We start from the raw sequence: 24,464 nt of genomic DNA, 5'->3' as shown, positions 1-24,464 counted from the left end.
AGTTGTTCGAATATGAAGTCTGATGACAGAAGTTACAAAGGCTTGCAGAAAGAATTTTGTTTATCACAGAAGTCATTGGCTGAATAGATACATACGTAGATATAGTTTTCACCTTTTGCTTGTGAACTACAGTATATTACAGGCACACAATCGGCTTTTTCACAGTCCTATACTTGGTGGCATTTCTTGGATTATGCTAATTACCATTAACTTATTGCTGTTTTCTGTTTCAGAACAAGAAAACCCCCAAAAAATCATGCATTAGTCTTGACAGAAAATAAGATTATTGTCATTTCAGAGGCCACATGAAAAACAGCTATTATAAATCTAACCAAATATGGTTTGCCAGCTCCTCCAGTCTGTCATGTCCAGCTCTGCTTCCTAGGCCACGTTTTCTTCGTTCCATGTTTTCATGTTGCATTGCCTGTTTTATTTTGTGGTTTTTTTTACCCTTTTTTCTCGGCACAGCAGTGCTTTGAGCTGAATGCTAATATCAGCATGCTAACATGCTAACAGTAACAATACTAACGTGCTGATCTTTAGCAATCATGTTCCACATCTTAGTTTAGCATCTTAGCATAATTACCACTAATACAAAGTGCAGCAGAGGCTCATGAGAACATCGTTAGTTTTGCAGGTATTTGGTCATAAACCAAAGTATTGGATAAATTAAGATTTTTGCCTCATGATGGCACTAGAGGCAAAGTGGATGAGGGGTAGTGAAGGGAGCATAAATATTTGTACCAAATTTCATGATAGTTCATCCAATAGTTGTTAAGATATTTCAATTTGGACCAAAGTAATGGGCCAACTGGCTTCGCCATCCCTGGGGCCATGAAGATGCTTGTTATTGGTTACTTTTGTTTTAAGATACGTTCCTTTATTTTCTAAATTTCTGGATGAAAATGAAATGGAAGATCTGTTGTCTTCTGTGATCTTCCTTTCAATCTAGCAACGGCAAAACAGAGATGGGCTGCACGGAGGAGGAGGTTGCTGATTGAGTAAGCTGTCAACTGCAAAGACACACCACAGACACACATCTAGAAAAACTCTTCATCAGTGTGTAAAGAAAACAGAGCCTGTCGGGACATGGGGTGGATATCAGGCAGACAATGAAGGGCTACAGCAGGAAACAACAGGTACTGACCTGCCATTGTTAAAAGGAAAAAAAGGGCAAAACAGTGCTGCATAAACAATATCAAATGGCAAAGAGGCAAAGATCTGATATATTGTATCGTAATATAAAATAATTAACATTTACAATCAGATGTCAGAAGTAGCAACGATTTGGCTAATTGAATCTGGTATACCAACTACCACCGTTGTTTCAAGCCTCGATTTTATCATTTTAATTTGACATTGTTCTGTTTGTGTCCAAGAAAATAGATTAGTCAGTGAAGCAGCTAGGTGTAACAAAAGCTCCTTTGGGCAAAAAAAAGGAAAAGCCTATCTTGAGAATTATGGCAAAGACTACAGTGCAGCCTAACACATTCAACAATAATCCTTAAGCCTTTTCCCTTATTTTGAAAACTTATTTCAATAGTATGCCTATCATTTAAATCAACTTATGTTATCTCATCTTGTCCTTTATACATGAGCGCACACACGTACATACAGTACAAACACACTCACCACACACAGTAGCAAGGGAAATATAAACAGGCTGCGTTTTGCTTTGCCTGCAAAATCTAAATATTGACTCACTAACCTATAATCATACACAGTCCGAACAAAATCGAAATAAACATGTGTGGCTGTAGTGTGTAAGTGTGTGTCTCAAGGGCACTGAGACCCGTGAATGCTGACACTGACAAACACACTCACAAAAAAGGGGAAGTGGTTCCGTTTTTAGTGAATACCAGACAATATGGATTCCATCCAGCACACTGGAGCAACATAAATTATTTTGCATTCTCCATGTACGCACAAAGGAGTGCTTTTGAAATTGCTAAGCCTTCCATCTCTGATCAAACATCTGCTTTCAGTTCACATAATTCAACTTTCATATGACTCACATACAATATTCTCACATTAAGAGGCTTTAAATTGCCAGGACGTAAGCAAAAAAGCCAATAAAAATTCCGTTGTGTACTCAGAAGAGCTTATGCAATTCAATGCCAGGTTTCCACGTGACATCAGCAGCCAGCGAGCCACACAACTGTGTTATTATTGTGTTGTAACGTTACTAAAATCTCATTAAATTTCATATTAGGCTTTCAATCTATTTTTTTCCCTTTGCGGCAAGCTACAGCACAATATTGGGAAAGATACAGACAATGCTGACTTTGAAGGCATTGTTGTTCTACGGACCATAATTATTGCTTTCCTAAATAAACTTGATTGAATGAGGCTTTTGTGTTGGAATACTGCTGGATCTTTTTGTTTCTCTCAGTGAGTCTTTATGGCTCATTAGTGCTGTGGCAAAGCTGAAACATTTCTGGCACTACTAAGGCCTGTCAGGGTGTGCTGCTGATGCCAGAAATCATCAGAGGCTGACGGGGAAACACAGAGTCTGAAAGAAATGAGGGTTGTTAATGGACATGGACAAAAAGGTAAATGAACAGTTGAACATTTACAAGAATGTGCTTACTCGCTTTCTTGCACAAAGATAGATGAAAAGCTCGGTACCACTCTCATATATGTCCATTAAATGTGGAGCTGGAGCCAGAACCCAGACTGGAAACTGGGGCAAACAGCTAGCCTGGGTCTGTCCAAAATCTGCCTAATAGCACCACTAATGCTCACTAATTAACATGTTATATCTTGCTAGTTTAATCCATACAAAAACCAAAGAGTAAAAACAACAGTTAGCGGTTTACAGGGGATTGGTGGTTATTTAGTTTGGACTGGAGTCGGGTTTTTGTACGAATTAAATTAACGAGATACAAAATGGCAATTAGTAAGCTTCAGAGGTGGATTTTGTCGTTTTCAGGCAGAGCTAGGCAAGCTGTTTCTACCGGTTTACAGTCTACATGCTAAGCTAAGCTAACCAGGTGTTGGCTCTAGCTTTGTATTTACAGTACAGACCTGAGAGTGGTATCAGACTGGTCGTCTAACTCTGGGCGAGAAAGCCGATAAGAGTACTTCCCAAAATGTCAAACTATTCCATCAAAGGTTCAAGTGTTTAAATTATGGGGTAAGTCGTCAACCACATCAAAAAGGCGCCAAAAAACACCCAGAAAACCTCTGAAAAATAACTTCAGATTACATCTTAAAGAGAAAGCTGTTACTTTTTTAAATATTTACATTAGTTTGTCTTAACATTAGAATTGATCTTTATGCTATTGATTTATGGTTACTCAAGGCTCATAGAAACAATCGTGTACTTTTGCTTCTGGGCTTGCATCCCAAATTCCCATTCCGTCCAAACAAAATATAGTAAAATGACCTGGTCTCAGCTTTCTTAGCAAGAATATGTAAGGAAAGCAGTCTCCATGCATAGGAATAGGACAAACAAATTGCTCAGATTCTGGGAAACTCTGAGCCCATAAAGAAGAAGGCTGATTGGATTCTGTAACAACAATGTTCCTGCACACAAGAAGTCTTTGTGGCCGGTGTACATTACCAAAAACTATTTACTGAAGGGTACCAAAGGATCTTGCACAATGACAGTCACTTGCACTCGCTATTTAGTCAATGTTAGCACGCTGGTTCCTTTTCTGTCCAGTTTGGAGTGTTACATTTTTTGATCCTTAAGAAAAAAGTATCCTTAAACAGAGACACAATTTGTCGTCCTCAACCCATACATGCATACTGGACTTTGTGAAGAACATGAGCATCTTTTCATTTGTCTTTATTTAAAAAACACAGGGTAAGTCTCTTCAAAGAACACACAGAGCAATGAGCTGGAAGTAGGACAGCGTGAGGCAGAGTTCGTAGGTCCAGTGAAGCTCCTGGTTCCTTCATCAGTGCAGCTGAAGGAATGAGTAGGAAGCAATGCCCCGATTGAGTCTCTTGATTATGTTTAGTTCTGCTTTAGGCCGCTCACCACCAGACTTGACCTGCTGTATTCAAAGAGACTGGGAAAAAAAACATAATTTATTATCCCAGACAGTTTGCCAGTTGATGCCTACTTTATACTGTCTTCTGTAAGTCTTATACAAAGCAGACCTGAGTACCTCATTTGTTATGCTTCTTGTAAATGGAAAGATATTCTTGCACATCATCAGGGGACCCAAGGACCACAGGCACTCGCTGGTGGATCGTGGTGGGCTGGATGTCCAGAACATTCATGGATCCTGTGGTGGCCATGCCTCCTGCCTGCTCCATGATAAAGGCCATGGGATTGCATTCATACAGCAGCCTCAGCTGAAAGGCCAGAAGCAGAAAGACTAGTGACTGGATATGAAGGTAAATGATAAATTACTTATGCTTGCATTTTACAGCACCTTAACACAGAATGGCTGAAAATATTAAATAATTAAAAACTTTTTTTTGTCCATTTGTAGAAGCTCCATCCACTCACCTTGCCCTTAGGACTCTTGACGTTAGCAGGATATAAAAAGATTCCTCCATACACCAAAGTACGATGAACATCAGCTACCATTGAACCAACATATCGACTGCCATATGGAGCAGAACCATCCTAGAAACACAAACATGTTGTATAGAATTTACAGGAATTAAATTAAAAAAATATATATTTTTAAATATTTTGCATTCATTTCCACAATACAATAATAAACAATAATAATAATAAACACTAGTCACTGGCCACTTGTGTAGCCAGTTCCACATTTGGCCTTTGTAAAGTAATGATGTTTTAAAGCACTGTGACTTTAACAGCTCACTTATTGCCATTACCTCTGGGTATTTCTTCTTTTGTAGGTACTCTGTCACATCCGGATAAAAGTGCTGTGCATATCCCTCATTCAAACTGTAGATTTTTCCCTTTTTCTTAATCTTCACATCTCGATCCACCAAGATGAACTCACCGATTGCCTGCAAAGAAATGCCCGCATATCAGAATATCATGATGTAGTCAAATACATAGTGACATTATCTGCAGAAAGGAAATCAAAGCAACAAAACAACTATATATATATATACTGTATATAATCAGGTATAGCTTATGGTTTTGATGCCATCTTACTGGGTCAAGCATGAAGCAGTTGACTCCCTGACCAGTGGAGATGACTATCATGGTGGCACTGCCATACAGAGCATAACCAGCAGCGACAATGTTTCTTCCAGGCTGCAAAGCGTCCTTCTCAGATGGCTCATCATCTGTGGTCTATGGAACAACATGTGGAAAAATATCACAACAATGAAAAAGCGAGTATAGGAACGGAAAGGAGCATTGAAGGTGCAACTGTGTCGGAATGCTTTTTTCTTTGACAAGCATACAGGGTGGGAGGATACATTACTGGGGGACAGTGTAAACTTATAACCTCTATTTATGGATTCGGGCCTAAATTAAACTTAACCAGCTTTTTCTGTTATGTTAAGGTTTGCGTCTCAGGTTTTTTTCAGCCTGGATACCCTTGAACTAATATAAAAGTGGTGGCATCTCATCCAGTGTAGTTAGTGTACATGTAATGTCAGATCCCTGTACGGCTCCTGTATCAAGAATGTTCTTGAAAATTTTGGACAATAAAAGTCCCCTGGTACGTGAGGAGGAGGACCCTACCCTAATTTACCAGATGCCGATTTGAAAAAACTACAGTCATGCTAGCAGCTGTCTGAGGCTGTACTTAATGCACAGCGGCGCTTTGAGCTAAATGCTAATATGGGCATGCTAACATGCTCACAATGAACATGCGAACATGCTAATGTTAAGCAGTAAATGTTTACCATGTTCACAATCCTAGTTTAATGGGTTAGCATGCTAATATTAGCAAATTAGAACTAGGCTGCAGGGACTGTCATTGGTTTTGCAGGCATTTGGTCATAAACACAGGCACTAGGGCACAAAGGCAAGAGATGAAAAGTAAAGTGATCATCAAAGTTATTAGAATTCATCCTGAGGGGGACATTAATGTGTGAACCAATATTTCATGACAATCCGTCTAATATTTGTCAGGACATCTCACTAAACAACAAAAATGTCAACCTCATGGTGGCGCTAACTGAAAAGTAGGGGATCACCAAAGTCAATAGGCTTCATCCTCTGGGGACCATGAATCTCTGTCTTCATTTTCATGGTTATCCTTCCAATAGCTCATGAGATGTTTCAGTTTCAACCAAAGTGGTGGACCAGCCAACTAGAGCCATGCTGCTAGCATGGCTAGAAATATTCATTCAGGAAAAATTGATAGCAGAATGCAATACTGAACAATGGGCCGATGTAATAACGTTCCTGTGTTTGGAATCAGCATGCCGGATCATAGTTACTAACCTTTTTGTAGATAGCAAAAATTGTTCCGATTGAGACAAGACAGTCAATGTTTGAGGAACCATCCAGTGGATCAAAGCACACGATGTATTTTCCCTGTAAGTTAAGAAAATGAATTTTCTTCAATGTCACAACAATGCCCAAAAAAAACTTGTGAAAACCTATCGCATAAAGGAAAAGAGCACACATTCACACAGCCATGCATGCACACACTATACAGATGCACATACTCTCTTGTCTGGTTCAACAATGATGGCCTTCTCATCTTCCTCTGACACAAGCACACAGGAGCTGAAGGAGGACTTGATCATGTTGATGACCATGTCATTGGACAGGACATCCAGCTTCTTCACCTGGTCCCCTGTCACATTGGTGCTTCCAGCAATGCCATATCTTTCAGGAGAGGAAAGGGGGACAGACCCAAGTTTTTAGAGCCTGAATAAAAGCTGCCCATCTCTATGCAACTCTAAAACATAGTTAAAGAAATGTGATGATAATCCATATAAATTGTCTTGTAAAGTGCATTTAGTGCCACTTTAAGTGTTTTTTTCCAAATTGTGCGCAAGGTCTGAAAAAGCCCGTTATCTTCTTGACCTCTGCCCTGGGGGATTGTATACAACATTTGCAGAGTTTACCTTTGGCCAGGGGCTAAGTTAAAACTGCTCACTGATTCTCATGTCATACTGCGTGCAACTAAAACTAACACTGAAACCCAGATATCAATTCCTATTTTACACACATTTAAATGGAAGAAAAACTACTGTACTGAAAGAGAATAGAAGTTGAAACTCACCGAAAGTAAGCTTAAAATGGAAACCATCAAATAGTAGTTACCTTGATTGAGTTGTAAACATTTAATAGGGTGCATACTGTAGTTTCACCCCCCCATTAACCGTATTCACCTTCATATTTAGATTCATGATTTTGTTATTATTCCCACCTTGGTATAAAAAAATAAAAAGAAAAAGGAAATATCGCTCACAGGTTCGCGATCCCAGCCTTCCTGACAGCTGTGGAAATGGCTTTGACAGCTGTGCAGATGGAGTTGAGCAGGTTCGTCAGCTCACCTGTTCCATGTGCCTTCCTGCCCTCCTCCAGTACAAACCTGGTGAGGGTCAGCACGTTGGTATCGAAGGCTCCTCTGTCAGACATTTTGCTGTCAGGTGTGGGACTGGGACTGGGACCTAATGCCTTAAGTGAAGTTGGTGAGCATTGCCCCAAAGTTAAAAAGTGGACTCTAGAACTGAGATAGGGGAAGGGACAGGGGTGTGCAACTCTTCCAACCAATCATACGTGTCCTTTCTCCCAGTCAGGGAATGATTTGATCGCTTCTCTAACTATGGGTTTAAAAGACCAAAGTTCAAAGATAGTATTCACTTTGTGTGTTAACGTAACAATGGCTGATTTGTGATGATGTGGGGTTGTTTGGGAAACAGTGTTTAGGCTCTACAGACTTGGCTCTTGTTACATTGTGTTCAAGTGTGCAATTTTTCCAAAAGTTTTAAAAGAAGCAGTGTTTATACAATGCAGTATTAATCACCTGGCCTAATTCCTATTTCTCTATACTACAATAACAAATGCTATATACTTTTACAAGTAGCTGCTCAAGTCTTATTATTTTTGAACTGATGAGCAAGACTAGTTGTAAACAAATTTTGATTGTTTAGTTTTACAAGTGCCAAACAATTTATGAGATTCACTTACTTAATGTAACTTTGGGGAGATATATAAAGTTACTAAAACTAACACATTTTACGAACAATCCAAAATTGGTGCACAGCTTGTACTGGACATGAATAAACATACTTTACTGGATACACTATTGAAACTACTCAAAACATGCCTTCCCCGCATGATCCAAGAAGTGTAAAGTTCAAGTCATGGGACTCATTGTCCCGGTCTACCCTAGTAGTTTTTATATAAGACCTTTAATTTTCGATGTGCTGATAGAACAGTATTTGCAAGGTAATAAACAGCCACGCTCAGAGGGAGGGGGTGTTGAATGTTGACTCCTTGCTACTGTGTCTGTGCAGTGCATGCCTGTATTTAGCTTATGGCTTTCTCTGTCTGTGACACAAACACGAAAGTAGTAGTAAGTAAAAAGGACCTCACACGGTTCATGGAGTTTATGGACTTTCCACATAAGCTTAAATACAATGTGTCAGAGACCCATTTCACGACACGAGGCTAAAGTTGAACCTTGAACTTAACAAGATACCAGGAATGATAAATGCTATGAGGTAATGTGTGATGGTTACATGGTCATCATGGATTTTTGAGATTAATGATAAAAATTGCAGCTACAAATGAGATTTTTGCAGACCAGCATGTGAGAGCTACAAAAATTACACAACAGAATTTGGTTCGACTGATCCCTCGATACACAAAGGGTCCATTAAATCAATCCATTACATACACACGCGCGTGTGTGTCGGTGAAAGCAACATAGGTTACACTAACATGTAACTTTTGTAACCTGGGAATGCCACTCAGGCTCTAAGGGAACAACTTTGATGTTGCTGGTCCACTGTGAGGTGTAAGTGTACTTCTCCGCTGTGTCCACTTGATGTCACTGTGCATCTTGCGAGCACATATTGTTGAACATAGACGAAGTCCTGGGCGAAGATCTAGTGCCAATGAGCCACCCACCTCCTACTGCTGCTGCTGCTGCTGCTGCTGTTGAGGTTATGGCTGTAACACCTCTCACATAATGATGTCACTGAAGGGAATGTGAATTTAGAGAGAATATCATCGGGCAAATGTCAAGATATATGCCCACAATATTGGATTTAGGCTACATGTCAGTTAACCTGCAGAAAGCTGCAGGAAGCTAGAGGCTCCAGAGACGGTGAAGTAAAAAATCATGTAGACTTTCTGCTGTGTAATCGATATAACAGAGGGGAAGACATCATCAATATTTTACTGAGAACTATTCAATACCTGACTGGCTCCCAGGAGCACCTGCTCGACACGCTGACAGCCCTTGTGCGCAAGCGCAGTGGCTCTCCTACGCCCGTGGAGGGAGAGCTTCTTCCTTCACGGGGCTGGCGTTTCGCGGTTTGGAAAGTGAGAGAGATGAGCTCGCCGTCCTTTTGATGTCCACGGACTCTTGCTGGACCTTTTTTCCCCAGCCGATAGGGCTTCTGGGAGAAATAGTTTTTAACTTCTGCATCACCCGAGCGCGTGGCTGCAGGTGTGTCCACCTTCTCCCCCTGCACAGGTGAGCGACCTCTCGTCACGCCCGCTGGCCTTTACCTAACCCAGGCGCGATCGCCTTGGCTCGCTTATTAAAACAAACTAACAAACAAGAAGACACACTCTGTTCACCGTGAGACAGTCAGGTGGTGGTCGAGATCCGCACCGGTGTCGCTCCGCGGTTTAAGTTGAGTTGAGTCGTGCGCTCCGTGCGTGGCCACAAGGCGTCAGGCTGAAGCCGAGATCCTGCCCCGCCATGGTCGGCGGAGGGCTGCGGGGGTGTTTTCACGTGGTCAGGGAGGAATTTCGCCGTTATGTCAACCTCAGCCATAGAGCATCCTGCTTTCCAGGCTCCACTGCAGTGCCCACCTGTTGTAGTCGTGTGGTTTACGCGCGGGAGCAGCTCTTTGATGAAGCCGAGTGGCAATGAGGACTCTTGAAACCCCTGCAAAGTCATTTCAGCCTGTGACCCCTTAAGACAAGTTGCGTGTGTTTACCAGTTGTGACCAGGTGCTTGTTTTATTTTAATAGTTTTTTGTTTGTTTTTTTTAGTTGAAATGACCTAGCAATTAAAAAAAAAAAAGCAAAAATTTGGGAAAGGTCTGGGGGGAAAAATCTTTCTGCTTATCTTTCTGCTTACCTATATACCTTACTGGTAATCGTATTGGGACCCTCTTAGGCCGGTTTTATGACCCACAAAGTAGGAACCGCAGCCCCACACTTACACCAGTGAGAGATTCTCTTAATGACCACAACCCATTGTGTAACAGCTTGCAGCAGTTAAATAGGAAATTTAGTATTTTCCAGAATGTTTTTGGCTCAGTTACTAAAATAGAGCCAGTGCCGGATACTGTAGGAAAACAGTAAATGTAAACTGTGCCCTTTTAAGCGTACTGTATTTCATTATGTGTCAAACTAACATGGGCAGGCATTAGAGGGACTACAAACAATGGCCCCAGGGGGTCAGTCTACTGTCACTGTGTAAATTAGGGAATGAGGGATTGAATGAATGAACGAGGATATGTAAGTTGCTTTGTGAATAGAAAAGATGCCGTGTATCTAGAATGTATTCAACTAACGCTGTTAATGTAAGCAGTACCCTGTTTTCGTGTATTTAAATCCAAAAGGGCAGAGCAAACATGCATTTTTATGTTTAAAGTTTTTACAATCTTTGTCTATCCTTATCTTTCTAAGCCAGTCGTACTTTCTCTGTTAGGTCCAGATTCTGTTTTCTCCTGCTTTTCTTCTGTGATAAATGGAAACGTGACTCTTCTCTCCTACAACGTGTTTTCCCAAGTCTCTGTAACATTCGTCTGAGAGCAGTGGAAACAGTACTTTGGGTCGCTGTGGCCGACTCTAAAGACAACCTGCTAAACTTATTGGATTTATTGCCAGAGGCCTGATGTCATGTCTAGTTGTTCACACAGTATCCAGATGAAAATAAAGTAAGTGTCAGTGTGGAGACTAGGTGATGCCTAATTTTACAGCCTACATACCATACTGACATTCCCAGCGATTCATGTTCCATAATTCTGCTACTCTTTATTTTCAAATTTCTTGCTATTATAGCTTATTTTTATAAAGTTTTCTTTATCTACTTCCTGTAGTTATTTTATCCATAACAGCACTAAACGTCATGTAACTGACTGTTTGTAAGGGGGTTCTTTGCAGGTGCTAAATAAGACACTGAATGAACTGGGCCGATGTGCACTGTTTGAGAGAGAGTCTCCACAAAACCTCCACATGCTGAGAACAGAAGGTGCTTACTGGTGAGAAAGTGATACGACGATGCAATGCAGTGAGTCACTGCTGTGCCCTGAGGCTTAGCCTTTTGCTCACTCTACCTTTGCAGAATTAACTATAATATGTCAAGGCCTGGTATAGCATTTCCTTTATGTAAGCACTGTAGGGTAAGTTATTATAGACTGCAGAACCATGGGCCGAGAGAGAGAAGGAGACTGAACGAGTGATGCAGTATGAGCTTGCATTTAAAAGCTAATAATCAGAAGCGTAGTTAACCTTTTACGTTTTTCTTGTATTTCCAGATTTATTTTGAGTTCTAACTGCATGTAAAGGGATAGCTCCATTATTGACTCCTTTTTGAAACGTGCTCATGGCTCAAGGCAGTTACATCTTGAGAAATGTGTCAGGTAACTATTACTGTTACTATGCTAATAACTTAAATTCTATCGTTTTAAATAATTTGTACATAATTTGTGTATTTCTGTATGAATAATTAACAAAATGTATTCAGCCTCTTTGTTTATAGTGGTTACAATGGAATTTAAAAACCTAACATTACAAAGAAGGGAATATCTCAATCAACTTGTAGTGTTTGACATTTACAATAAAAGTACAGTTATACCTGTTTAATGAATTACAATTTTTATTGTGTCAAGCATTTGATACATGTAAAAGATTTCAGTTACTTTTTGTTTGTTCACTGGCTGAAATATTTGGAATATGGTCTGTGGTTGAAAAGACCTGCCAAGAGTATGGTCCGGCATTCTGAGGGAGAATTGCAGAGTAATTATAGAGTGGGTTCAGTCTATGTAGGGACACATACCATTTCTGTGTGTCTCTGAAAAGTGTCTACTGAAAACACAGTGTCCATACGATTGGTAAATCCTCCTCTGTCCCTCCTCTTCTTGTGGGACAGGCTCAGAGAAATCATAGTCAAAAACATTCCCAGGGTGACAGAAGAATGACTTTAGACTTGAATTGAAATGGTCGCTGATGAGAGTAAACACTGAGGTAAGGAAAGAAAAAAGAAACTGTCAGGGCAGAGAGTATATAGCATAAAGCAGTATAAAGCATTAAAGGCTGTATTTTCCATAGCATATTGTAGTTTTTGTAGTTTATTGTTTTGTTATGAATTGTAAAAAAAAAAATTAGATTTTTCAGCATAAATAGTTTCGTAAATTCAATGTCTACTTTTAAAGTCAGTTTCAAACTTAAATTCTTAATGTATATTCTTATTAATTTTCTGATGTTTTTTTTATCACATGCAATCAGAGGGACATTTGGATACATTCCCACATAGTATGTATTTTAAATTTCCCTCTTTCCAGCCCAGTGTTTGGAGTATTTTTTACTCTGCAACAGTAATAAAACTGCTTGTCCACTGCTTGTCTAATAGGTCAAAGCACTGAAGAGTGTGTTCCTAATTACCTGGGGATTGGCTACAGTTATCAGTCGGACGTGGACTACTTCAAGTGTGTGGACCATTTTCATAACGGCACCACCATTAAGCGGCTAAGCCTTAAGAGGAGGCCTAGAGTGGCCGTCAATAATGCAGAAAAAACACAGAGTGGTTTTTCAACCAACAAGTGGCATTCTGCAGAATCCTTGTCATTATCTAGGTCCGATGATACAAGACTACTGGGCATGTCTTCTACAACCAGAGGTCGACCACCACTTCCTCCACCACATGGTTCATCCTTGGATAACAAGCTCACAAGGAATGAGGGACCAGCAATGTGTCAAATACCTACTGAGTTAAAGCCACAGCCTGCTGTAAGATCTCTTGTTTCACAAAGACAGTGCCCCATGGTGGAAAAGACCATCATGGAGACCCACAAACACTTGGAGCAGGAGGAGACCACCCAGACTCCACCTCAGCCCCAACCTCGTCGACGACTGGCCAGCTTTGGAGGGGTAAGCTCCCCTGGGTCACTTTCCCCCTTCACTGGCCTGGGTGCATATAATCAGAACAACAATGGGAACAAGCCTACTGGCACAGGGGGTGATATGCGTGTCCACCTTAGTTCGTCCCTGGGCAGTAGAGGCAGCACAGGGTGCCTGAAATTGAGCCCACAGAACTCTGGTAGAACCACTCCAGTTACAAGTCTGGGCCCTGTGCACCTGCAGAATGTGCGTGACCAGATGGTGGTAGCTCTGCAGAGGCTGAAGGAGCTAGAGGAGCAGCTGAAAATCATCCCTATTCTCCAGGTAAAAATTTCAGTCCTGCAGGAGGAAAAGAGGCAACTTGTCTCTCAACTCAAAAACCAGAGTGACAACGAGGACATGAATGATGTGATCTGGAGGAAAGCTTATAGCATGGAAAGGTCTGACATTGAGAAGGTGTTGAATACTGAGGAGGGATTTAAGAGCATAGTGCGGATTGACTCAAGCAACCTCAGGGAGTTCAGGAAACTGACTGAAGAGATGGAGCCATTGGACAGAACCATCAAGGGTGGACGTTTGCAAGCATGGCCTGGAAAAGACAATAGCCTTCTGCATGACATGGCTATTAAGTCAGTCGCAGTTGGAACTGATAAAGATATCACCTTGTCTAAACCCGCAAAAGAAAATAAATATGTGCACACTGCTCAGGTAGAGACAAGGTCAGTTGCAACAGAGGTTTCTGAAGTTAATCTGGGAATTTACACAGAAAAGGAAGCAGAGCTTGATGCCCAACAACTAATAATTGGTGCCCTGAAGGAGAAAATTTCTCAATTGGAAACAGAATTGAAGGAATCAACCCTTCAGACAGAGATGAGCCGTCTGAAACTGGAGCTTCGGGCTGCAGGAGCTTGGAACAGAGCTGATAAAGCATCTCTTGCTAGGCCATCCACTGTGAGCACAGGCGTTGAAGCAAGGCCTCACACCACAAGCCGGGGAGTAGGTAATCACACAGAGTTCCAGGATACCAGCACAGGGGAGGCAACAGGGGTATCTTGTTGTGGGCCTGAGCTGAAGAATGTTTGCACAGGACCAGATGTACCCATGAGCCACTGGGAGGTCAGAGAGCGAGTTGAGACCAGGGAAAAGGGCATGGGGATCCAGGTTTTTACAAACACACAAGGAGTTGGGACGGAGATAAAGTTATGTGATGCAGAAACCAACACAAAGGTACCAGTGGAGAATCTGGAGTCTACAAAAGGAAAGACTAAGTATCATTCGGTGGCTTGTGGGGACTGTTCTGTTGATGTGATCATCTGTGAACCAAGGGAACTGGTTTCTCAAGGTATGGCCACAGATCCAGTCAGAGGAGTTGATCTGGGAATCATGGCGTCACCTCAGACAGCTTCACAGCGTATCAACACAGTATCCAGCTCAGTGTCTCGCTTTACCAACACCACACACGCCTTCAACACAGACTCCAGCACTAATACTCTTGTCAGAACCCAAAACAAGCACACCAACACCACTCAGACTGTTACTAGGACTATGTCTGTAGGGAACAGGGTCAGAGACATCAGATTCACTCCAGAGACCCGTACGATTGGTGTAGGAACAGTAAATTTCGTAGGAAATGCCTTAAAACAAACACCAGGGACAGTCACTAAGGTAACCCGAGACACTGGTGTTGGGTTCACAAATATTAATGAGAATTTCCTGGTTGGACTGAAAACTCGAAATATGGCCTCTGGCCCATCCCATCGACCTGACCCCATCAAGACAAGAAGTATCGGTATAGGGGAGGGGAGGATACGGGATTTTTCAGTTTCATCCAGTACACCTGCCCAGAGTTTCCAGCAATCTACACAGTCCCAGTGGGACCCTGAGCTTAACCATTACATAGAGAAGATGCAGAAGCTCCTTGGGGAGCATGGGGACCTGCTCACAGAAGACCGCACTAAGCAGTACAGCTGTCAAGGAAATGACACCGCCAAGCTGTCCTGCAGTAACAAAGCTGCACCAAAAGGAGGCACAGAAGTCCAGTGTTTAGACTCTCAGCCACCAGGTAATAATGTAGGGATTTATTTAGTTTTAAAGGTACCATATTGAGTTTTCTTATTAATAAACACTTTTGTGTTGATTTAGCGTAGCTCACCAAAAAGCATTGTGTGTATCCATTTGAGGCCTGAAAAATGTGTTTTATGTATGTAAAAAAAAAAAGAAAAAGAAAATCCAAGTTTATGTTGGCTGTCAGTCTTCTTTTTCCCTTTGTTTGCTTGTACAATGCTACATTTCATGGCATCTTATTGCCACTAATTCTCATTCAGTGGAATAGCATTAAACCAAGGTACACTGTATAGCTTGCAGAACACTTGTATTCTTGGCCCCTGCAATCGGCAGGAATCTGCATCAGATTATCCATGTGCTTGTTTTGATGAGGGGGACCCCCTCATCAAAACATTGCTCCATAGCGCCATTAGTGGTCAAAAACTCCACTAGGTGCCTATGATGTGGGATTGCTATTATGTAATATACTGTAAGTAATATTTGTAATGTCACGTTGGAACTATTCAAAAACCTCTACTAATGCCCTCTTTCTTTGCCACAGTTGGCAGAGAGTTTCAGTCTCCAGCTCAACTTTCAGTCAACTCCTCTAAATGTGACAAAGCAAACCCAGGAATCTGCCAACAGGGTGGTAATGAATCTGAGGTGAAAAGAATGATACAGATGTTAGAACAACAGGCATCCTCAGCTCTACAAGGTAAGCTTGTATGCTAATGTGTTATAATCTCAAACGATTATGTTCCAAGTTAATTTTCATTAGAAATACAGTAAATGTCAGGGGGATAAGAATACTGTCTAGTTTAAAAATATTGCTTTTCCAGACAACTCCCGAGGCCTGATTTTAAACTTGCGTTAGACGTAGAGGAAGTGGCTGCCTTTGGCTTGGCAAGTTTAACTCTCTGAGGGATACACTTGCAATGTTTGGAATGATGTCTGGTTTTGGAAGGCGTCTCATACCACATAGCAGTTTGTGGCTGAGAGTCCAAAATTGAATGGCTTCGTAGGAGGAACCGGTGTCAGAGTACTTTTTAAAATGAGGCCTTCTGATTTGTAAGAATGTATAAAGAATCATGAATATATCCTCACCGAGCGCTGCCAAGATTAACCTAGTGGGTTTGTATCTGTTATTTTATTTCAAATAGAATAGACTGCAGAGGTCAAGTGTTGTGTATGTTAAGATTCAGAGACATTTGCTCGATCATTGTTTCTAGAAAGGTCAGCCAATTCTGGTGGGCTGCGGTCCGTGAAGAAGAAACAGAATAGTGACCAAGGCTGTATCAGCAACAGGAAGACCATGAAGTTTATAAGGCTGAACACAGGGTACGCATCTGATGTCTAAACCAATTATTTACTGCTAAACACTTGGATGTGATCTGTTGGCATATTCTTAGTGTTTTAACTCTTGTTTTTTGCCCTTAGACTGGACCCCATGCCATCTTACGAGCTCTCTGTCAGTGAAAAGGTTAATTCTGAGGAAGTAGAAAAGAGAGGAAAAAAAAAATTAAGGGAAGCTTCTCAAGATGGAATGCAAGCGAGAAAGGGCAAAGGTGGCTCCAACAAGGGATCACAGGGGCCTGCAAAATCACACCCGCAACAAAGGTAATGTAGGATTCTAAAGGGTTTAAAGCCAAATCTCTCTGTTGAATAAGATTGCTGTACTAAAAAGCCTCTGTGCATCAATCTTGATATTATACTGTATGAGCCTAACTTTTGAGTTGGCCTCTCAAGTCTGAATGTCGCACCGTGTGACCTCGTTTCTTTTATTTTTCTATTATTTCTTTCAGGTGTAAGTTAAGTGAAAAGATTTTTTCTGCATGTCAAGCCTTAAAGATGCACCTGAGTGATGACACGGCTTTATCCAGCATGGAATTGGTATGTTTTGTTCATCATATTCAATGTGAGAGCCATTGAAAGTGTGTGTGTGTGTGTGCGTGTGCGTGTGTTTGTGCACGTTTAATGGTAAGTCACTGAATGACCGTGGGGAGATGCTGAGGCAGGCTGTGTTCAAGTATGTCATTTAGAAAGAAATGAGGTTGGCATTGGACACAAAAAGCACAGGGACGTGTGGACTCTGTAATTTTCTACCGCAGCATTTTACTTGAACTTAAAAACAATAATAGTGAAACAGTCCTCTGTTTCACAGACAGAGAGACAGGAGGCTCAATAGAAGAAGTATATTGAAAAGGAAAATCAAAATGGATTCCATAATGAAACGTGAAATACTAACAAGACATTCAACATGCTACAAAGTTTTTGCTGATGAAATAAGGACAGATTCCTAAGCCTCTTCCTTTAGGATGTTTTTGAGATTTATATAGTGAGTTATTGCTTTATTTTGCTCTTTTTCAGTGTTCCTTCAGTCACATCCGTGTAATTACAAGATGTTTGTATCTATTCAAAGTCTGAATTGCTCTGCACACTGAATTATGGCAACTTGCAAAGCGTTTATGGGGATGCATAAAAAAATGTGGGTTTTTTTTATATACACATACCTGAGTTTTTTTATATTCTTTTGTCCCTTGCAGCATGACTGTCTACAAACACTCCAGCAAGAGTGGTTCTCTGTGTCCAGCCACAAGTCAGCTGCTCCTGACACTGTGGACAGCTACTTGTCAACGTTTCGGGTCATTTCACCCTCGGTATTGCAACACATAGCTAATATGGCTGACGGCAATGGAAACACAGCTCTGCACTACAGTGTGTCCCACTCCAACTTTGTCATTGTCAAGAAATTGCTTGATGCAGGTACAGCAACACTCACGGGGCAACTGCAAGTCTAACAACATTCTTTGACGTTTTGTCTTCTCTGTCCCTCCTCGCTGCGATTAATTTCTTTTACTTCTCTACAGTTCGCACTTAACAGCATGACCAAAAAAATAAAAAAAAAAAGGTTACAGGAAACCTATCCCGCTGGTGCTTTTTAACCCTCTGCATTTCAGAAACTAATACTGCTGCTTTTGAATAGAGTCCCACAGCAATTAAATAGCAGTGAAGGAAGCAAGGACACAGTTTTATAGAGGTGAGGCATCCTGAACAGTTCAGCAGTGCTGCTCAGAGGCCGGCGAATGCAGCGGTTCAATGTGTCGTCTGTCAACATTTCTGGGCTTCCCAATAAACACCTAGGGGGCAAATAGACTAACAACTAATGAGCTACTCTGTGTATCCTGAGGTCCTATTGTATCTAAAACCTCAAACTGTGCAATGAACAGTACATTTTCCGCCATTGGATTAGAACTTGGTATTTTCCTCTTATATCTTTATGCTGTGGACTAACCCAAGAACTCTAATTTTAAACTCTCAAGGACAAAAGACAAGTAGTAGTTCAGTAGAGCTCATTATCTGACTACACTGCACAGTTGGCACTAATGCTATACAAGACAACAGCAAATTGAAAAATCTCGCTGAAATGAAACCCTGGTTTAGTACAACAACAGAATGAATGCATACATTTTGTTAACTTCTGCATAACCAACCAAGTGAGATGTTTTTTACTGTAAAAGCTGTTGTGATAAATTAGACCACACTTTAAAAAAGGCACATGTCCGTGCTCTTCCTCCTCACTAATGTAGTTTTTAAAATACTGTATTGATCCTCAGAGGCTCCGTACTGCTAGAGCAGTGCCTGGGTCTGCCCTGTTCAAATTTGAAATCAAGATGTACTTTAGAAATCCACTTTCAAAATCACGATGAACTGTTACAACCTTTTCTCCAGCTGTGCAAAGGTTTGTAAGCCTCACTACAGCTTTCGGAAGAGAGCTTGGACCTACCCTGCTCTACCTGGTTGGTCTAAGGCCAGTTGGAATAGAAACATAATCAGCAAAAGTAAAAATTTGAATCCTTTGTATCACTGGAATTTATCGAGAATAATCCAAAACTTACGTTTATTCTGTATCTGAGAATCAGGGGGGAAAAAGGACTCTTTTTGAAAGAGCGTGTCATAGTAGTTTGATGCTTCACATTATGCAAACACATAGTGTTTTTAGCAACTATGTGAAATTTTAGCACTCTCAGAATACACTTTTAATTGCAGGCTAAAATGTGTTTGCATTATTGCTGCTGAGCAATTAAAGCATGGCTTTTGAGAGTGCTGACATGTTCTCCATGTCTATGAGTGTACACTTCTTTTTATGACCATTAATGTCGACCCATTTTATTTTTACTAAAAGCCCTGTTTTGCACACTTTTTTTTTTTTTAAACAGTCTTACACTTGGTACAGTCAGTGTAGCTGGAAAGAGTTTGCAGGAGCCACCAGTACTTAATGACACACACCTTCTTCTTCTGTGCTTCGTTTTCTTCCCCCTCTTTTGTGTTTCCCACCGGGGCCGACTGACCACCGTCACCACAGAGGTGTGTAACGTGAATCAGCAGAACAAAGCAGGTTACACGGCCATCATGCTGGCTGCACTTTCAGCTGTGGAAACTCCAGAAGAAATGAGAGTTGTGGAGCAGCTCTTCACAAAAGGAGACGTCAATGCCAAGGCCAGCCAGGTGAGTCGGTCGGTTCTCAGGTAGTGGTAGTGGACTCAGTGTCCTGTTGGCTGCTTTTGCTTCTCTAAATGGTGTCCAAAAAAGCTCGTTGTTGATTCGATCATACTATAAATGGATGTTTGGTTGTGTTTTGTTTTTAATTACTGTATGTGCAGCTCAGATCTTATGTTATATATCTCTCTGCATATATGTGATTAAACAGGAGAAAAAAATACCCCACAGTGAATATATCGGTAAAAGCTGTTGGCCTATCACATCAACTGATTAGGATCCAGTTAGCTAGTAGTAAGCATTGCATGGTAATAGATAAGTCCTGCATTTAAAGGATGATTAACTCACAAATTGAGTCTGGTTTTTTTTTTTTGCGTATTTGTACATTTTCAATCACTGTAAAGTTAATATTCTTTACGTCGGCGTTAAAGATGTTAAATAGATTTTCAGATCAGTTTTGCTGCATCTCTCGTACGTGAACCTTGAATTCCACAAAACAATACGCAGCAGTTATGAAACTAAAGAATATGGTATCCATGTACTGTGTGAATTTTTGGTACGTCCTTGTAGTCCGTGGTAATTTGCTACTAATTGAGGAAATGACTTCCCCTTTAAAGACCCCCTCCATTTAAACCTAATAAATTATTCACTAATTCATTCATTATGAATTAATAGAAAACTTTCCTCGTTCTTAGCATATGTTGAATTGTATGATTGCCTGTAGAAAGATTTCACATTTTTGCCTGTGCCGCTGACCTGTCCACTGACCCAGAGACCTGAGGTCCCAGGCAGTTAATTGGAATTTGAAAGGTTCGACGTGTGTGGACTCAGCATCATTAATACCATTTCCTGTGTTTGACCCCTGCCTTCTGCCGTCCAGGCCGGTCAGACAGCCTTGATGCTGGCTGTGAGCCATGGCAGGATGGACATGGTGCAGGCACTCCTGGCACAGGGGGCTGAGGTCAACCTCCGGGACGACGAGGGCTCCACTGCGCTGATGTGTGCAAGCGAGCACGGCCACGCCGACATCGTTAAACTACTGCTGGCACAGCCGGACTGCGATGCCACCCTGACCGACAGCGTATGTGACTCATTGCTGCCACTCTGTACAGCTTCTGTGAGCCCGGAGTCTTCAAGCTGAGAAGCTAAAACATTACAACTTTATCTCACAAAGAATTTCCATTAAATATGTCAGGGAAACAAAGGCGTCACAAGTTTAATATTATTAAATATGTACGGTACGCATTTGCCATCTGTAAATGTACAATAAACTGCAAAACCTCTCATAATGTGTATGAATTTTTGTGTTTACAGGACCAAAGCACAGCCCTGTCCATCGCACTCGAGGCAGGACATAATGACATTGCCGTGCTCCTTTATGCTCATGCCAACTTCTCCAAAGGACAGACAGGGGTATGTGGTTCAGCATTTTCACAGCACTTGAGCTAAGTATATATATATACAGGTAGATAACTTAACTTTGTATTGTGTCATGTCCCTGTGTATGTGTGTCTTAACAGGCGCCTGCTCGTCACAGTGGAAAGTCTCTCTCCTGTTATGGTGATAGAAATGATTTTGCATAATGTGATACCACAAAGCCTGAAAGGATTTTTCATGAATCTTATGTATGAGGTGATTCAGTATCAAAGCCCCCATAATGGTGGGGGGGGGGGGTGGGGGGGGGGTGAACAGTGTCAGTTTCAAACCTACCACATTAGTCAGAATGATTTTTTTTAAACAATCATAATTAATTAGTTGACAGAAAAATAATTATTCTCCAGTGACCTGTATTCTAGTATAGCATTTGTATTGCATGGCATGGTGTGGATTATATCATAACTCAGCAGGTAATACAGTATATGCATGGCAGAGTATGTTACTAGTTTGTATTCATAAGAGATAACAGTTAATGATGTAGCCTGCTGTCATTTATTACATACATCACTTCGAAGTTTCTGTGATCACTTATTTTTGTAAATAATATTTATAATTGCAATATTTTATGACTGCAGTAACATCAAACTCAAACATGTATGAGTAAATATGTAAATTAATTAAAAAAAAATAGATAATAAATAGCTACAAATAGAAGAAAAATAAGTTAAAGACTTGATTTTTTTAAAAAGACAGCAGGAACTTTGTATCCATATTTTATTCTAAAAGAAAAGATTTATTTTTATTTATAAGTTGATACTTTGCTGTATCTTCACTGCTTTACTAGACCAATCATGATGCATGATAAATATTTTAAATATTTTTAATTTTGTCATTTTTCCAAACGTAAAACTACATGCAATTACATGCAACTGCAGCACTTTTGTTGCTAAAATTCATTGGATATGTTGCTGTGGAGGAGAATTTCAGCACTCGGGGAAATGAGCTTATTTGCTTTCTCACCGAGAGTTAAATGAGACGATCAATACCGTTCTCATAGGTGTCTGCTAAACATGAAGCTAGCTTGGCTTTGGTGCAGGTCAAACAAATAAGAGAGAATGTGTTAACTGGTGAGCTTTGGAGGTGCTGGCAGGTGGATTTCTTTTTACCTTTCCACACAGCCAAGCTAGCTGTTTCCCTCTGTTTCCACTCGTTCTGCTAAGCTAAGCTGAACAGACAGATCGGAGAGTGCCATTGATCTTGCCATCTAACTAGAAGGAAGCGTATATCCCAAAATGTCGAACTGCTCCTTGAAGTGGCATCTACATTATAATGCATAGTTTGACACTGATGAAGGCTGGACAGCCGAATGTTTTCTCCTCTGTAAATAAAGTGACTCCTCATCACTGACTCCAATGCTCTCTTGTCATCATAGGCATTGACTGTTAAAAATTTCTTTCAGTTGGATTTAGAAACAATATTAAATAGTTAATTTGTAAACTTAAAATCCAGAGAAGAAGTTAATGTGTTAAAAAAAACAAGCTCTTATCTTTTTCTACGCTGGGTAAGGGTACTTCAAAACTGTTTTCTTGATTTTGACTTTTGCCCAACATCCCTCTCTACGGCTGGCTACAAATCAATGAAGCAAAACCGCCTCCTCAAAAAGGTACCCAGTCTCTGATAAGCGTGTAAAAGCGTCGGTTGGGCCTTTTTTCTTTCTACATTCAACAGGTTTCAATTTCGGCACGCTTCCTGGATGAATGTTTTCTGACATTCCTCCTATTAAGTAACTCGACCAGATGGAAAAAAATGCCCGCTGAACCTTCAGTGGGTCATCAACACTTCTTTAACCTATTTTCCAGTCCGGCAAACACCAGTTTGATTCATCCCTTGATACCCAGCTCTCTGTTCTCTCCTGAGACAGAAATTACTCAGCCCTCTCACCTCGCTATTTCCTCCACCTCATCGGGTATCGTCCTTCGTGTTCATCCTCTTCCCCACTTGTTTTTTTGGTGAACTTTAATTTGACTGTTTCATACAGATATGACAGCAAGATGCTTAAATTTTAAACACATTTTCAGAAGACTGCTATACATGACTGGTTATGTTTATTGCAAATCACAGCGTGGATAACTGGTCAAGTGTTCTTGGCTCCCTCCATTTTTGCCCTCTTGAAAATTAAAACTGAATTTCAGCTTTGAATAAGCTATGAATTAAACATCAAAATATCCTGTGCCCTGGTACAGTTCAGGCTGAGAGTTTGTGGGGAAATAATTCAATTTTGCATCAGCGCTGAGAATGTGTCTGAGAATGTCATTGTTTCATTTTTAGAATACTACATGTGAATGAATAGGTGATAAGCTATAAATTATAAGAAATCACAGAATAAGTCATAGCCACATTTTTTTTTTGAAGTGTAAAATATTTTTTCCTGAATTAATTTTTCAGTTTATCATCTGACATCAAATTAGTTTTTGCAAAAATTACAATTACAATAAAAATATTCTTGATATTAGCGAAACAGGCCGGGTCCTGTCCCAGCGTCCTCGTGATTTTGTTTTCTGCTTCTACCTACATGATTTACATGTTTGCCGGTTTGCAAAGCTTTAAAAGGTGTAGAGAGAAAGATGGAAAGGCTCCAATCAAAAGACAATTATGTTGTCATTCTTCACAGTGGCCTGCCCAGCCCCTCCCTTCAAGCGTGTCGCTGTGTCCCATTACTGTGAGCTTGTGCTTGTATGCATGAGACCACTCTGAGTCCTTTCCCGGTAACAGCAATAAAATACAATGATATACACGGTCCGCCGTCAAAATTCTCCGTTGCCATGGTAACAGCGGTTTTGAGCAAGTGGTTCCTGAGAACGTAATACTGAAATGACATCTCCGTTTTACTGTTAATCCAGTCGCTTCCCACCGGCCTATTATTTAAGCAGAAACTCAACCACACTTTGCAACTTATTAGAACTGATTTTCATACAAACAATATTCAAGACAAAAGAGAGCGCTCCATTTGTTTGTTTTGGTTTTTTTTAAAACCACAATAAATGTCATATGAAGCTCGCATGCAAGGAAAATTAGCTGTAATAATTTCATGCAGATTAATCGCCCCGTACACTGCGCCAACACACACCATCCACAAACAGTGTTGTTTCAGTCTGCACAGGACTCCTGTTTACACCACAGTGTTTTGCACGTTCTTGACATCCACCGGCTAATGATTAATTTGCTGGCTAATGATTTATTATTTCAAGCCTGCAAGCCTTTCTTTTGTATATGTGAGGCTTCTTGTAGTTAATAGTGATCTCATTCCTGGGCTCCACAACATGTGCTCCTTTTCACTGTAAGACACGGTGCCTCCTCCTGCCCCAGTACAGCTGATACGGCTCACTTGTGT

The 24,464-nt window shown here is 40.8% G+C and overlaps 2 protein-coding genes across 15 annotated transcripts; one reads left to right on the top strand and one right to left on the bottom strand.

Annotated features, from left to right (window-relative positions):
* Positions 1-1,317: 1,317 nt before the first annotated feature.
* On the bottom strand, positions 1,318-9,391 carry fbp1b (fructose-1,6-bisphosphatase 1b). Its single transcript, XM_040156882.1, has 9 exons — positions 9,275-9,391; positions 7,317-9,053; positions 6,565-6,727; positions 6,338-6,430; positions 5,093-5,233; positions 4,804-4,941; positions 4,466-4,585; positions 4,119-4,308; positions 1,318-4,019 (listed from the first exon to the last, which is right to left on the bottom strand). The coding sequence occupies exons 2-8, from the start codon at positions 7,484-7,486 to the stop codon at positions 4,120-4,122; spliced, it is 1,014 nt and encodes a 337-aa protein (XP_040012816.1). The 5' UTR covers positions 7,487-9,053; positions 9,275-9,391; the 3' UTR covers positions 1,318-4,019; position 4,119.
* Positions 9,316-22,486, top strand: kank1b (KN motif and ankyrin repeat domains 1b). Of its 14 annotated transcripts, none has more exons than XM_040156871.1 (15): positions 9,441-9,554; positions 10,827-10,974; positions 11,187-11,298; positions 11,575-11,679; positions 12,545-12,571; positions 12,669-15,218; positions 15,762-15,914; positions 16,429-16,537; positions 16,637-16,816; positions 17,002-17,089; positions 17,743-17,962; positions 19,563-19,705; positions 20,577-20,777; positions 21,011-21,109; positions 21,217-22,486. In XM_040156871.1, the coding sequence occupies exons 4-15, from the start codon at positions 11,643-11,645 to the stop codon at positions 21,277-21,279; spliced, it is 3,870 nt and encodes a 1,289-aa protein (XP_040012805.1). In that variant the 5' UTR covers positions 9,441-9,554; positions 10,827-10,974; positions 11,187-11,298; positions 11,575-11,642; the 3' UTR covers positions 21,280-22,486. The 14 variants fall into 14 exon arrangements, with proteins under 14 accessions (XP_040012815.1, XP_040012805.1, XP_040012807.1 ...); XM_040156866.1 differs by having other exon boundaries at positions 9,449-9,554; positions 10,746-10,974; positions 11,201-11,298; XM_040156877.1 differs by having other exon boundaries at positions 9,449-9,554; positions 10,746-10,974; positions 17,743-17,914.
* The last annotated feature ends 1,978 nt before the right edge of the window (positions 22,487-24,464 follow it).

This window comes from Xiphias gladius, chromosome 20, assembly GCF_016859285.1.
Source record: "Xiphias gladius isolate SHS-SW01 ecotype Sanya breed wild chromosome 20, ASM1685928v1, whole genome shotgun sequence".
Lineage (NCBI taxonomy): Eukaryota > Metazoa > Chordata > Actinopteri > Istiophoriformes > Xiphiidae > Xiphias > Xiphias gladius.
The sequence above is the reverse complement of the archived record's forward strand: the minus strand, read 5'-3'. Positions and strand labels throughout refer to the sequence as shown.

What these genes read in the sequence shown, in the direction of transcription:
- kank1b (XM_040156873.1), top strand. Translation starts at nt 11,643, where the DNA reads ATGGCTCAAGGCAGTTACATCTTGAGAAATGTGTCAG. An exon ending in CATCTTGAGAAATGTGTCAG is followed by an intron (nt 11,680 to 12,544) that starts GTAACTATTACT and finishes ACATGCAATCAG; the next exon opens with AGGGACATTTGGATACATTC. An exon ending in CTTTATCCAGCATGGAATTG is followed by an intron (nt 17,090 to 17,742) that starts GTATGTTTTGTT and finishes TGTCCCTTGCAG; the next exon opens with CATGACTGTCTACAAACACT.
- fbp1b (XM_040156882.1), bottom strand. Translation starts at nt 7,486, where the DNA reads ATGTCTGACAGAGGAGCCTTCGATACCAACGTGCTGACCCTCACCAGG. An exon ending in AAGGCTGGGATCGCGAACCT is followed by an intron (nt 6,728 to 7,316) that starts GTGAGCGATATT and finishes CTCTCCTGAAAG; the next exon opens with ATATGGCATTGCTGGAAGCA. An exon ending in TTGTTGAACCAGACAAGAGA is followed by an intron (nt 6,431 to 6,564) that starts GTATGTGCATCT and finishes CTTAACTTACAG; the next exon opens with GGAAAATACATCGTGTGCTT.